The 15,190-nt window shown below is 36.3% G+C and overlaps 1 protein-coding gene across 1 annotated transcript; it reads left to right on the top strand.

The window, feature by feature from the left end:
• Window positions 1-10,332: 10,332 nt before the first annotated feature.
• Window positions 10,333-12,362, top strand: LOC123545365 (uncharacterized). Its single transcript, XM_053535044.1, has 3 exons — window positions 10,333-10,435; window positions 11,002-11,421; window positions 11,798-12,362. Exons 1-3 carry the CDS (start codon window positions 10,363-10,365, stop codon window positions 12,250-12,252), a joined length of 948 nt encoding a protein of 315 aa, XP_053391019.1. The 5' UTR covers window positions 10,333-10,362; the 3' UTR covers window positions 12,253-12,362.
• The last annotated feature ends 2,828 nt before the right edge of the window (window positions 12,363-15,190 follow it).

The raw sequence follows: 15,190 nt of genomic DNA, 5'->3' as shown, positions 1-15,190 counted from the left end.
TAAAAGAACTTCGAGCATCTAAGTCATACATAAAGCACAACAACAGCATTTTTTTTCATTTGGTAAGGTGTTTATCCATTCTAAGTTCGTATTTATCCAGCACTGTTTCCTATACCAGTCAGGAATTATTCGCAAAGCTAAACCCACCTCATAATCAATACATTTTTAAGCTATAAAAATGAATTTCAAACTTTGATACTGTTAAACATTGTCTAAGAGATGTTTATTGAACTAATACAATTGATAAGTAAGGTCTTAATGCAATTTCTGGTACTTCAAAACAGTTAGAAACATAAAACATATTCATTTTGAAGACTTCTTTAAGTAAATTTTATTGAATTCCAGCCACATAATGTGACTTGTCGATTGAAATATTTAGGAAACAAAACATGTTATCAATACAGGATATTATGCCTTAAAAAGTTTTACGCTAACATTGCATTCTAACATAAAAACATGAAAAAAGACAAGGAAATTAACTACAAACATCGTCTTTCTGTCAGCCATGTTGGCACTGAGTTAGGGTCGCTGAACAGAGTTAGGATTATCAACACTTTTAAATTTCGTCTCGCTATGCGCCTTGTTTACAGCAAACAAAAGTAGTTTGAACATACCGCCAACATCTGCAAAATTCAGTGAAGCCTGAAGGTCTGTTCTGTAGGTCTTTTTGCACTAAATTTATAGATTTTCAGGTATATTCGTGTACAGCCTAGCAAAAACTGTCACTGAATCAAAAAATCTCAAAACAGTTTATTGTCGAGCAGGTAAACAAATATCCCGTTTTCTCATCCAGTGCGCTGTCCTGTCCGATTCCAACTACACTTTGAATGAAGCATTTTCCGAAACAACACAAATCCTTTCTTCGCTCCGAGTATTTTTCGATCATGGCGGCCGTATCAATACTTGAATGACATTTAATATTACTCCGCTACTATTACGTAAAAAAGTTATTTACATACGTTGCAATAGATATTTTTTACTGTAGAACATATCATATTAAACAAAGAAATGAATTAATCATGGGTTTTGGTGGAAAATATTCCTAGCAAATATGTTTGTTGCCGATATATTTTTGGCATATTTTATTTGGGTATTGGTATATGATCACTTGTGCTTTGGTCTGTATATTTGGGGCTACCAGTGGGAAACATTTAATCGAATAAGATGAAAAGTGCCAGTGTATTTGTCTTATTGTTGCGGAAAAGCATAAAATAAAAAGAAAATATGTTTGTTTTTTTTGTGTAAGATGTAATTTTATTTCATCGAGTGAACTTCGAAAAAGTACAGTATTCTCACTCGTGGCTTCTCCACTCGTGAGAATACTATTTTCGAAGCTCACTCGATGAAATAAAATTTCATCTTACACAAAAACAAACAAATATCCTCTATTCATAATAGGTTTTTAAAACTTCTACTAAAAGTAAAACTTTCAAAATGTTGAAAGCGAGGCCGATTGTCAAACGTGAGTCTTAATAGCTTGTCCTTAGATCCAGTGCGTTAATAGGAGATGATGTTAATCAGATTTTATGTGTGACATGCAGTGGTAATCTAATCACCCTTATTCTGGCCCGTCTCGACAGGACGGTATTATTATTAAACCAGATTTATATAGCGCCCTTTTCTTGTTCAAAGGCGTTTTTCAAAGGCGCTTTACATAGCAGCCACTCATAACGCCAAAGTCATCCTCATATCGCTCTGTGAGACAAAGCCTCATGAATAGAGAAAGAGAGAGAAATCCATACAGGCCTGTCTGGCTAACTTAGCCTAGCTAATTCCGAGTAGACAGTCTGGTGTATAGCATCGATACGCGAGAAGCCGTCTTTCCTGGAAAGAACCAGTACTGGCCTCTTAGTTAAGTGGGTGACACTCAAGAACATCTCAGAAAGTTCCATTGCCTGGACCGGGATTCGGACCCCGGACCTCTTGATTGACAGTCAAGCGTGTTACCACTAGACCACCGGTCCACCTATTTCGATACGATTTTGTCTAAAAAACAAAGAAAAAGACGAAGCCATCGAATCCAATTTAGACAGATTTGAACTTGCTTTCTGTACGAGCAATTATGATCTAATTGTGATTTCTTGGGCAAGGTGAGAACCAGTGTCGTTTTGGGCTGTCGAAAGAATTTCATCTTTAGGACTTTCGAATCTCTCCTCGAAGATTTGTGTTTTTAGTTATGTTTTACAATCTGTCGACCTGCCTATTTTATTTTCTGATAAAGACGCCATGAATTTTAATTCATTTATTAACAATAAACGAAATTTTAAAGTAACTGAGAACGTCCAATATGTTTCCGAAAATCCTATCCAATTTCTACATGATCAGTGAACTATAATTTAATACAGATTGCAAATTGAACGAAAAATTTCATGTATTTAGGTTACATAATACCAATTCAGTTCCTTCTTTATGCCATTTTAACAAGTAAATATATACACCTCACTTTTCAGTACTTAAGAGCATTTCAATGCTTTGAAAACCATATATAGCCAGTTGGTGTTAAAATAAAAACATATTGAGATATTAACATAATCTGTTATGAAAAACAACATCCTCTGAAAATCCTCCTATGAAATTTGCTGTTTAGCTAATATGCATATGTAGACATTTTCTAAATAAATAAAACTAAAACCTGCAAATTTCACAATGAAAGTGGTCTAGATCTTTTCTCAATATAATAAGCACTAAAATTAAGCCAAAAAAAATAAAATAAAATAAAATAAAACTACCGCATCCTCATATGCTTTTATCAATTTCATTGAACTACATTTTAGATTCATTCACATGTAACACTGAGAGGTCTCTTCCTAATTGGTGTAACAAATCCTTTAGAAGGCTAAATTTTTGACGTGATCTATTCAAAGCAAAATAGTCTGACTAGAGTAAAACTGAATTTACAGAAATAACCCTATCAAAATCCAATATATTAAGACTAACAGAATTTAAACTAAATAAAACCTTTGGCCAAACAGAGGAGGTGAAACAAAACGAGATCTACTTGTCGCATTAGCTTACATGATAATATCGTTAAAAGTCAAACTTAAAATTAAAAGTTTAGTGAAGCTGAAGTATGGATTTTACCCGGTCTAATTAGGTGACATCTGGGAAATGGTATGGTCTTGATCACCAGAACAGAACATAACTTTATTCTTTCTTATATTTACATTATATTTCCTTTCCATTTGTAAACAAGATTAAATTATTATTGCACATATTTTGTTTGATATAATTGTTTGATATAACATTTAAACCAGCTTCCTGGCCATTCCGTTCACCAGACGGAATAACTGCGACGTCATCTTAGGAACGTCCTCCCTGACTATACGCGGACGTCGTCAAAACGTCGGCCCGTTATCACTAAGCAGCGTTGACGTAACTTTCGCGCCTTTCCTTTTGCTGTTCAAACGAAATGAACCTCAAAATTTTCAAGGGAAAAAAATAGAGCGATTGTAAATATATAGCTATATATACAGCATGTAGTAATAAACTGTCATAAGCAAAAAGTAATGCATAAATTGAGAGTTGTTCTAAAGTTACTGTAATACATGCACTAGGATCTTGTTGTAAATATAGTTCGACGTCATTAATGAACAAAGAAAATAACAAAGGGGACATTACTAGTATCTCCCCTTTAAACAATCCTTTATCACAATTGAAATACATCAGATATATCATTTAAATGTTTAACACATAGTTTAACTTATTAATAAAGTGAACGTATAACATTAAACAATCTACCTTTTACTCCATTTCTGATGGTTTAAACCAATGTGACCTATGTTTTATCATGTTGCAAGTAGTTACGTAATATTTTCCCGTATATTACTTAAAACAGCAACTTCAGTGACAAAAGACCGCGTCCCCTAAGAATTATATAATAGATGTCATTCAAATCGGAGAAAAATATATACAACAGCTTTTTTGAAGTTTGAAGAAAAAATCTCCTTCGACGGATAAAATAAAAGAAACAATGACATTTCAAAATGTAATTCACAAGGTGTATATTTGTTTTGTGTGTGGATCTATACATGACATCTGACGAAAATAAGAATAAAGCCGGCTTCTCAGGTATGATATGATTAATAACAATCTATCAAGGCATTATATGCAATAATTGTGTGATCAAAAATCTTCTTATTGTGGCAAAACAATTCGTATTATAATTAATGTAGGTTTCAGTTTTTTTGCGACACGTAAAGAGCGCAAGCGCATTAAAATTAAAACATCCGGTAAAACATCATGGCAATCAATAGCTTTGAAAATCCGTCTATAGGTTATAACACACTAAATAGTTGTTGTTCTTTATTCTATATAAAATTGACCTATTTCCAATGACCGCAGCACACATCAGGACCCATTTTAAATGTCTGTAACTAGATTTTCTTGAAGAATATTGTCAGTGGCTACTAAAAATCAAAAGAAAAGTGGGGGTCATGTTTGATGCAAGAAAATAATTTCAGTCAAACACATAAACTGCAAAATCAGCTAAAATGAGACCCCAATTATACTGGTGGTGTATGATCAAGTTTCCATTAAAACTGTTGTCATGTTTTTATTTCATTATGAAAATGCTACCTACATGTCAAGCATAGATCTGTCATGCGATTTTAGCAAAAATATTGCAAAGAAAATAAGGAAAATAGCTCTACAGAGCAAAAAAAACTGAGGACTATTTGTATCCCCATTATGCGACTACCATTTTTTCGCGCCATTTTTCTATTTAGTGTCTGTATGCCTATATGCTATCGAGCGGTTTTGCTCTAACCCTTATGCTGGTACAATTGATTCTGCCTTTGCGACCATGTAGATCAGATCAGCCTGTAGATCTGTGCAGTCTATCAAGATCTGCACTGATTGCCATTTAGTTAGTATTTTTTTGGTGATTTACCCATTTAATAGTTAATGGTACTGTCCAAATTGAAAGACTGACAAGTTCATTATAGAAATTTAGCAGGGTAAGGGCTAAGGGTTTGAATTCTTGAACGTTTGAATTCCATTTAAATCTTTTGGATTTTTCAAACTGTCTAAACGTGTCCCACCTAAGCAGCTAGATCATAACCAGCTACCGACAACTGAAAGGTTATATAACCAATGGATAATGTTTAAGGCAAAGAAAAGATTTGGATTTAGTCTTGTTATATGTTCTGGTCCTTTGAGAATATTCAATTTATTGATATGATTGAGTTCCACTTAAAACGGTGTATAGGGTCGTGAGAGGTATTCCGCATTTTTATTTCTTCTCATACACAGACTCAATACAACCGAGTCTGTTATCATTTTCCTTGGCTGCGTTCTGTAATTGTAATCCTTTTATCGATTTTACTTGAAATGAATACTTTGTGTTTCCTCGATGTTAAATTCAAATCAACTACCATGTTAGCTGAAACCAACACAACTTAATTTTTTCATGTACATTGTAATTGTGTTACGGTGAAAATTTGTTTATAAGCAAAGTACCAATTTGTCCTGTCGAAGGATTGATTCTCGTATATGATATTCCTACGGTGACTCTGAGAAAACGCCAAGGGCCTATGTCGATCCTCTGGTTGATGTGAATAAACGGCTTAAGCATGATATGGAAAGTGACTTCTTCTCGGGCGACATGTGGTATTCCACGTCTTCCATTCTATTACATACTAAACTAAAGTTGTCTGGTAAAATACATTGCCCAAAGATGACCACCTGAGGCAAGAGGGTAAGTAATTTTGTACGATGTGACCTTGACCTTGACAAAATGAAATAAAAGACAGTAGGCGCCATGTAACAGACTATGCCATCCCGCTTAGCTGAGTAGGGAGAATGCAGATCTACGGATCGCGGGGTCGAGTTCGATCCTCGGGCAAAGCGTATGTTTTCTTTGACGAATTGATAAAAGACATTGTGTCTAAAATAATTCCTCCTCAACCCCTGATTCAAGTGGGAAGTTGGCAGTTACTTACGGAGAACAGGTCTGTACTGGTACAGAATCCAGGAAACAAAGGTTAGGTGCACGTCGTTACATAACTGAAATACTGTTGAAAACGACGTTAAACCCTAAACAAACCAACAAACGTATATTGACTACAAGCAACCACCTTAGGAGAAGCGTGCTTTACTTATTAAGCATAAACTGTTTACTGTATCCTGACAATTTACTTACTGACCTCAAAATTAATAGGGGTCATCTACTGACCACAGCCAATCATCCTTTGAAGTTAATGACAGTTCTTTAGTCATTGAGCGGAAATTATTTTAAGTCCCAAGGTCACTGTGACCTTTGACCTACTGATCCAAAAACAATTTGAACCATATATAAACTACAAACAGTCATGCTATGAAATTGTGACGACTTCCTATTTATTTTCTGTCTCAAAGTACTGCGAACTTGACCTTTGATCCACTGATCAACAGAATGATCGGGTTATCTACTGACCACATCCTATTAAGTGTGACAAAGTAGGTCAAAACGGTCTATAGCTATTAAATAGAAAGCATTTTCAGTCTCAAGGTGACTGTGGCCTTGACATTTGACATACTGACCCCAGAACAATAGTGGTATCTACTGATGATATACATTCCTCCCTCTGAGGAGGTTTTGTTCTTTCGCTTCTTTTTATTCTTTTGTCAGTTTCTTTTAGCTTATGCTAATTGTGAAGAAAGGTTGAGCTTGTTTGAATCATGAGTCCGCTTCCTGAAAAACACAAAAACTAGTGTGATATGAGAAGGCTTGGTCGTAACCCAGTTGGGCCCGAACTCAGTACCTTCGGGTAAATTGGCCGACACATTAACCAGTTTTTTGTTTTATATTTTCAGTTTGACCATTGATCTCCTGATCAACAAATCAATCTTTGAATTTGGTTATTGCAGACTCAATCATTTTCGATATCAAAAACCGTTTCAGTCTAAAAACAAGTTTTCTGTTTTTGAGTAACCTGCTTTGCGATGTATGGTTCTGACTGGTTGTTATGCTCAAGCTTCCGGAAGTTTATTCTTACTTTACATCTTTATATTTCGAGGTAAATCAGACATTGGTATGTGATGTGCTGATTCACAAAACAACAGGAGACAGCTACTGACCCTGACCTGTTATGGTCAACTACCGACCGGCAGACAGATTGGCAAACCGACCGACATAAACCAAACTATACTAGTATTTCATCTTTTTTGAAGGAAGGAGTCCGCGGCCAACAGCTATAGGTCGCTGAGTTTTGCGTTATTAAATATCCTCCAAAATACCCCATCTTGTGTATTGTTTTCTCGAACAGTTTTGGACATTAGCCTATATAAAAAATATAACTATGCTTGTGATTAATTTGTCGGTGCGGTAAAAAAAGTAAATTGCAGATAAATACGTGCGAACAAAGCTTAACGAAACAAGATAAGATCCATGTATATAATCGGAAGAACTAATATTATCAACATACGCTAGCTTGAAATAAGAGACATCTTTAAATATATAACACTTTCTTATCAGTATAATTCTATTATGTCGTAATTTGAAAACTTGACTGAATAAAGATGGATGCGTTGCGCATGTTTCAAAATATGCTGTACCATATGGACTTTAATTATGTTAAGGACTGGGGTAGACTCTGTGCAAATCAAAAGTCCGCGTGCAGTGTTTCACCTCGTGCGCGAAAAATATTTCATAAAGCAGGTCGTAGACCCGCAGAATTATCAAAAATTGACTACATGACATGGTACAGGACGATAATATAATCGAAGGAGAAAATAAACTGTCGGATCTTAATGATGGTGAATATAAAAAATATATAATTTAAGCTGTCCTTCCCTTGTTTACTGCCTAAACCCCTAAACTGTGGGACGTATTTTCAGTCCCAGGGCATTGTCATTTCATTGGTCGCAATTATGAGCCAGTGACTTTATTTGATAATTTGAATAATCTTTAAAAGAGGAAGATGTAAAAAATCTCATGAAAGCACTTAACAAGTTTATATCGCAATTAAAACACTTTCATGACATCACTCCCTTGTATATCGCAGTACGGTTTTAACATTGAACTGCTTTCAATGGGGCTAAGTCTATGCAATACATTCGCTCAAACTTGCCTTAAATTTATCAAAATTGGATTTTTCATGATTTTTTTCGCACTGGTATCAGCGCTGAGTAGATAGATGCATCTTCATACATAGTCCATTTTTGTTAAATTTGTTAAATCAGACTTAAGCTGTAAATGATGGAAAAATTAAACTTATGCTAAGTCTAACAGCTGCACATGTGTAATGTTACTTTCATGAATGTTCGTGTAAACACCTGCACGAGTACTGTGAGGGATTTTGGTCATATGATTTATACACCGTTGTGCTTGTTTAAATGTAGGTTACATATTCCATATTTGATCTGAATTTAACAATATGATGTACCTTCAAGACTAAATACTAAATGGAAAAGATGTAACATATAGGTAGGTTTTCTATGGAATGCTGACCAGGCAAATTTCAAACTGCACCTTTAAAACAAGAAAATCTTAAGTTAAATTATGGGTTATATAAGTTTTTCCTCCGCATCAACTGTGACCTTAGACCAAAGCATTCTCTAGTGTTTTTTTTTTTGGCAAACTGGGTCAACTGCTGGTCATGATCAACCTCCCTGTTAAATTTCGTGATCATATGCCAAAAGGTTCTCAAGTTATCGTCCAGAAACGGTTTAACTGTTCCGGGTCACTGTGACTTTGACTTTTGATCTACTGATCTCAAATCAATAACGTCAATTGCTGGTCATGACCAAGCTCCCTATTAACTTTCATGATCATAGGCCTAAACATTCTTGGTTATTATCCAGAAACTGATGGTCTACGACAATTCCGTAAACCCACCAAATCCAACACGTGAAGCTCTTCATTTGTAATGTGGTATGAAAAACAAGAGGGCCATTGTCCCTAAAGCGCTCACCTGTGTACAAGGCTTTAAGTGCATTTGTAATCGACCGACATCTGCAAAACAATATACCCTTCCTTCTTCGAATCTCTTTTCAGTATAGTTTCAGAAACATAGAATGATAGAATCTTATACTGTAAAAACAAAGTTCTAAACTCATCTTAACACATCAAGTACTGTGCATACTACTACATTAATCAAATGATATTATACAGATATAAAACACTGTTTTCGCCTTATGTATTTATGTATGCGACTGTCAGTTTGTACACGCGTAACTAGATACTTGTCATTTCTCAAGTATTTACATGCAAGCATGCATAATTACCATCATGGAGATACAAAAATACAGTTATTTTGTGGCGCGTCTAGTTGTTTTCTTTTGTATTTCCATGATAATATTTTTACATGCATTGCATGAAAATTTTGGAATTACTACTTAAAGCCCTGCTCCGCGGCTATTCAAATTCTATTGTGTATATGCAAACCCATGATTACAATAGGTAAATTAAGCACGTAAAAGCACAGTTATTTTTTACGGAATTTTGACAGGCGTCACTGTTCATAGTCAGGATTTTCATGCTTTTTAGTGACAATTTACTTAAGGCACCACTTATTGAAAGGGGTGTTCACTGAAAATGTACTTGCTGAATAGCGAACATTGCAGACCATGATCAGGCTGATCTTGCTCTGCACTGGTCGCAAATCACTTGCCACCAGCAGGCTAAGGGTTAAATGTCTTATTCAAGCCACGAAACTGACACTTCAATTTTAGTGAATTTTAAAAATCTGAGAGAAATGCTTTAATTCTATAGAATTTTCGGCGACTTTGATGAACAGGATCACAACTGCGTACCGCTGAATAAGAATACAAAACTTGAAGTCTGGTCATTTTTTATCAAAAGGTAATGGACCCGTATGATACTCGGCAATTTCCATGAAATTGTGAATTCTTGTTAGGCAGTTCGCATTCTTCGGAAGTAGATTTAGCTCAATGCACACACAGCTTGCCTTAAAAACTGGAGAATTCCGAAACTGTATACGGCGAAAACAGAATTTGACGCCGGCTGTCATTAAAGGTTTATTGTCTTTAGCTGAATTTATGTATTTCAGAGTTACAGTAACAAAGACATCCCGAAGACAGGCCGATGAGGGAAATGACACTGTGGCTTTTTATGTCGTTCTATCCGCTAGTGCCATCGACTCGGTAATGGTCAAACGATCCCTTTTGATCAAACTATTGTACGACATAAAGGCTTGATCCGTTGTTTCATGCGTTTTGTTTGCCCTGTTGAATGGAGTTTTATATGTTTCGGTCTGCTTTAATGAGTGAAGCAAACAGCCATATTGAAACGGAAGTTGTTAAAGAAGGTTCCCCCATCTTCCGAATGTATTCGTCTGGTATCAAGACTAACTTCATTATGACCAGGGTTCAACGCAGAATAACAAATTGCGAAAAAGGGCCAGAGGGTATGGGTTAGAGTGAATGCAATCTTGTACGTCTGTGAGGGCTGAAGGATTCACAACATTCTCTGGCTATCTCCTTTGGAAAACTCCAGGTAAGACTTTATATATAGATTTACGTAACGTTGCCATTTTTGCATGTAACTAAACGTGACACAGCTAGGACAATACATAATTGAGCCGCACCATGAGAAAACCAACACAGTGCGTTTGCGACCTGCATAAGGCCAGACCAGCCTGCGCATCCGGACAGTCTGGCCAGGATCCATGCTGTTTGCTAACGGTTTTTCTAATTGAAATAGACTTTGAAAGCAATAAGCATGGATCCTGACCAGACTGTGCGGATACGCAGGATGGTCTGGACTCATGCAGGTCGCAAACGCACTATGTTGGTTTTCTCATGGCGCGGCTCATATTCAAAAATTTACTGTAAAAAGCTTATTTGGAAGTAAATTAAATTAAATTAAATTAAATCGAGATTAGTTTGTACAACTATCTGGGTATTTGTGGAAGCGTTCTTTCACTAGCGGATTCTAATAACTGGACTTCTATGCTGATCCTGTATATTTATATCTATCGTTTAACGTAAACTTGGAAAATTGCAATGGAATTTATGTATGGCAAGGTAATGAATACAGTATCGAAATGTCTGTATTTTCAGCATCCGTAAACAGTATCAACGTGGCCTTTCATACTTATTTGTCAAGGAATATCAACGACCTTGGTAAATGGAATACTATTCCATTTGACCAAATGCTTATAAACGAACACCAGGGTTACGATAATATTACCCAACACGCATTTACATGTCCTGTTAATGGAGTCTACATGTTCCAGTCTTCTATAATGTCCAGCTTTGGTGTTATCGAGGCCGAGATAGTGAAGGACGCTGTCCCATTCGTACGTGTATACGCATCTGCCAACGGACTGTCCAATGACCAACATGACCAAGGCTTTAATGCTGGTATTGTACGTTGCAACAAGAATCAGAAGGTCTGGGTGCGAGTTAGTCAAGGAACATCTATCTTGCAGTACCTTTTTTCAACGTTTTCTGGTTACCTGATGTGGGAATTAGAAGAAGGTGAGATATTTCAATACATCGACCGACACAAATCTTGTTAACCGTTACCATGCTAAATTTCTATTTTGAACTTGTCCATCTTTCAATTTAGACAGTACTATTAACTGTTAAAAGGAATGCTTACCACAAACAAAACTGACTGAATAGCGAACAATGCAGATCATGATCAGACTGCACGGATGATTTACGTCAATGATAAATATTCAAATGATCTGGATACGGATTTCTACCGGCTTCATAGAACAATCTTAGTACGAATTAAAAAAATAATGCCTGTAGATAGATACGAATCAATTAAGTTCACTTTTTTTCTTTTATCGTATACATGTATGTATATTTTTTGTTATTTTTCATTCCTTTATGTCTATATTTTCAGCTTCCACTATAGCAGGAATTACCGGACGAGAAATCAATGTCAACAATACTCACGTTGCATTCAATTCCTATCTTTCAAATGGTGCGACTGGTCTCGGAAAAGAACAAGCTATCCCGTTTGATATGACTCCTTTAAATGAAGGAAACAGATTTGACAATGGTTTTTACACATTTCTTTGTCCTGTAAATGGAATTTATGTTTTTCAGTCAGCTGTGATGGTCAACGTAAGTCACGTGGAAACTGAAATTGTTAAGGATAGAATACCAATTGCCCGTATGTATGCTGGAGTTAATAATCAGGGTGGCATTAGTCACTTCGATCAAGGGTTTAATTCAGGTATCGTAAATTGCAACCATAACGAAAGGGTGTGGGTTAGGACTGGCAATCAGTCAAGTTCAACCGTAGATCATCGTAAAACGACAACCTTTTCTGGGTTTCTTCTTAAGAAATTCTAGGACAAAAGTGAAATGAAATCTAAAATAGAACTGGTTTTTTTTCTGCATATGAAACTTCTCGATATTTTGCCTCTTGTTTGGAATAAATAAAACGATTCCGTTGACGTTTACACCACATTTGTACTTATTTATAAACTTCCGTTCAACATTACAAAGTTCTGTTTTCACTGCTATAAATACTTGAATAAGACATAAACACTTCTTGCTAGGGTGTTGAATGACCAGGACAAAGAAAACTTCAAAGCCACAGATACAAACGGAACAACCACATTTAAAGAAAGCAGTCCCCCACAAATAATCCTATAAAGCAGTGTATGTATGAATAATCTATGCTAAAATACATAGACAAGATTATAAAAAAGAAGTTGTTTTGCGGGGCGGGTGTGATGGTTAATGTCAAACCGTCATAAGTATAACTCATATGACAACTTTCCAGCTTTTAGGGGTGAAGGAAGCCAGGCTCCATGTGCCCTCCGTGCATTATTCCATCACAAGCGGGCACCCGGGTCCGACCATCCGTAAGTCAGCTGGATAGCTTCTTCATATGAAGAATTCAACACACAAGAAAGGCCCGAACCCACATCGGTGAGGGGCTAGTGTATAAAGGTCAAAGTTTTTAAACACCCGGTAACGGAAACCTCAATATGAATTAAAAAAAATCATAAACGGTCATAGTGGTGCATTGCATTTGAACTGTCAGTAGCAAAAACTCAGAGGAGTGTACATAATCTCACTATTAACATCCACCCTTCATGCTTCATGCAACCAGTCACATGACAGTGTTCATAAAACTTATCCCGCCAGGTGATATCCTAACACGGGTAATGGTCACAAAAAGCAAAGAAAAGCATGATAAATAAACCAAAGAGAATGGAATGTAAATATACTATTATATGCGAAGATGTAATGTTAAGATGGCGGACATATATTTTATATATTTTTAGTCAGTGTTGAGAATGTTTGGATTTTTTTTTGATACTTTGAAGGATTTAGGAGGGCGGACGAGGGTACTTACGTGAACTTTATATAATATGTTACAAAATATGTGGAATGCTAGTACCCCGAATGGGCAGAGTGTGACTTTTGCTGTCCCAAAATATTAAAGATATATCCCTCTTCAGCAGTGGATGGGGGTGATCGAACCCCTATAGGGCTGTTATATTTCGATCTTCTCAGATCGTTCAGCAGGACTTTTATGTCGTGTTACTGGCACTGTTTAATTTCTCAGCATGAACATTTCGGCCTGGGTGGTCCCAATACTCCCGCTTTCATAGCTTTGGGTATTGTTTAATCACCCCTTGGATATGGTGCCTGCTTTTTAATTTTGTCTGTTGGCAGTTCCTGTGATATGCAGGCTCCATAACCTCAGATCCCCTTTCTAAATTCCAGTTTGTTTAGTTCTGCTCTTTGTTTTCTCGTTTAGGGCAAACCCATTATTTTAACGATTATGTAAAAATACTGTTGCCGACGTGACGGTACTTAGAGCAATGCACACTTCTCCAGTGTTCCAAGTTTGCAAAAATCCACTACAAGAGCACACCTGCAGACTGGTGGAGTATATGCGCGAACTCTTTAAAAATCTTTCATCGCAACATCACAAATAATGTTCGTTCTGGTGAAATAGTGAAAGATGAATCGCCTACAAAGATTATTGTCTTTTTATCCTGTCAATTTGTGGGGTCAAGACACGCTTCTCCCCTTAAGACAGAGACTTGTAGTACGAGGAAGCCGCATATACACGAATGTTTAAATGATATGGAATATGAGCACCTAACATTATACCACAAGTATTATTTAAAAATCAAAAGTACAAAAATGCCGCGACAGTTGAAGTAGTTAACGTGATCACAAACAAATAATCTCACTTTTTGATTCGTGGGTGGTCGTTAACAACTGATTATATCCGTTTGTAGACTGAAATAATTAGTACGTATCTTGTCATTTTGATATTTCGAAGGGTTATCCAGCATGCAGCTACTGGACATATCATTATGTCGAGTTCAAACCTATATATGATGTCAACAGAGGACGTAGTTTTCTCTGCATTCTCGCCACATATTCCCAGAAATACTAGCTGAGCTAACTCCTGGCGTCATTAAACAAATATTTTCTCTTCTAGTAGAATAAATAAGTGTGATGGTGCATTAGTAGCAACGCTATGCTCTTGCCACCGTTGCTGCCTAGACAAATATTACAAAGACAAGGGAAACCAATGATCTTAGAATGGGAATAGGTACTGTCTCAGTCTGACTAAAGTACATATCCTATTACGCTACGCATAGGATCTCACAACAAGCTATTGATAGCCTCGTTCTGACGACCCTTCCGCTAGTCAATCAAAAGGTAACTTACAAAATTCTGCAAGCTTTAAAAAGCCTTGGCTTTTGATATCTACAATTTGTATGTCGAAAGATGTCAGATGGCCGGTTAGCTCAGTCGGTAGGGCCTCAGTCGGTAGGGCACTTGTTCCGTAAGCGAGAGGTCCCAGGTTCGAGCCCTGGATTGACTGCAAATTTTTCTTACTCTTTGACATTCAAACAAGTTGTCTGATTGGTTAGAATAAAAATAGATTTGCGAAAATAAAAATAGCAATACTGGAAATCCAAAATATACAGAAGACGAATGTGAATGGGTCGTTCTCAGATCTTCGTTTAGAAGATCAAGTACTTTAGTCAGAATGGGTACTGCTGTGGCTAAAAGGTTCACAGAAGTAAGAGAAAAATGACCCAAAGTTCGTCAAAACAGAATAAACCATATTCTAAGTCGGCTTATGTATGGATTTTGTTTGACGATGACTTTGTGCAACAATCCATAACATAAACAGACTACTATGAAATTAATCAGCTTCAATTTCTTACTTGAGAAGGTGCATATCAATCAATCGGTTAGCTCTGTGTACAGAGCTACTCTGTTTCTTCTGTTTACGACTGTCAAAGTA

This window comes from Mercenaria mercenaria, unplaced genomic scaffold (assembly GCF_021730395.1).
Source record: "Mercenaria mercenaria strain notata unplaced genomic scaffold, MADL_Memer_1 contig_4398, whole genome shotgun sequence".
In the NCBI taxonomy this organism is placed as follows: domain Eukaryota; kingdom Metazoa; phylum Mollusca; class Bivalvia; order Venerida; family Veneridae; genus Mercenaria; species Mercenaria mercenaria.
Note: the sequence above shows the minus strand (reverse complement) of the source record. Positions and strands in the feature narration are given on the sequence as shown.

Bases quoted from the DNA above. Each gene is read 5' to 3' on its own strand.
- LOC123545365 (XM_053535044.1), top strand. From the start codon at position 10,363: ATGCAATCTTGTACGTCTGTGAGGGCTGAAGGATTCACAACATTCTCT. The intron at 10,436-11,001 runs GTAAGACTTTAT...CTGTATTTTCAG, and splicing joins TCTCCTTTGGAAAACTCCAG to CATCCGTAAACAGTATCAAC. The intron at 11,422-11,797 runs GTGAGATATTTC...CTATATTTTCAG, and splicing joins GATGTGGGAATTAGAAGAAG to CTTCCACTATAGCAGGAATT.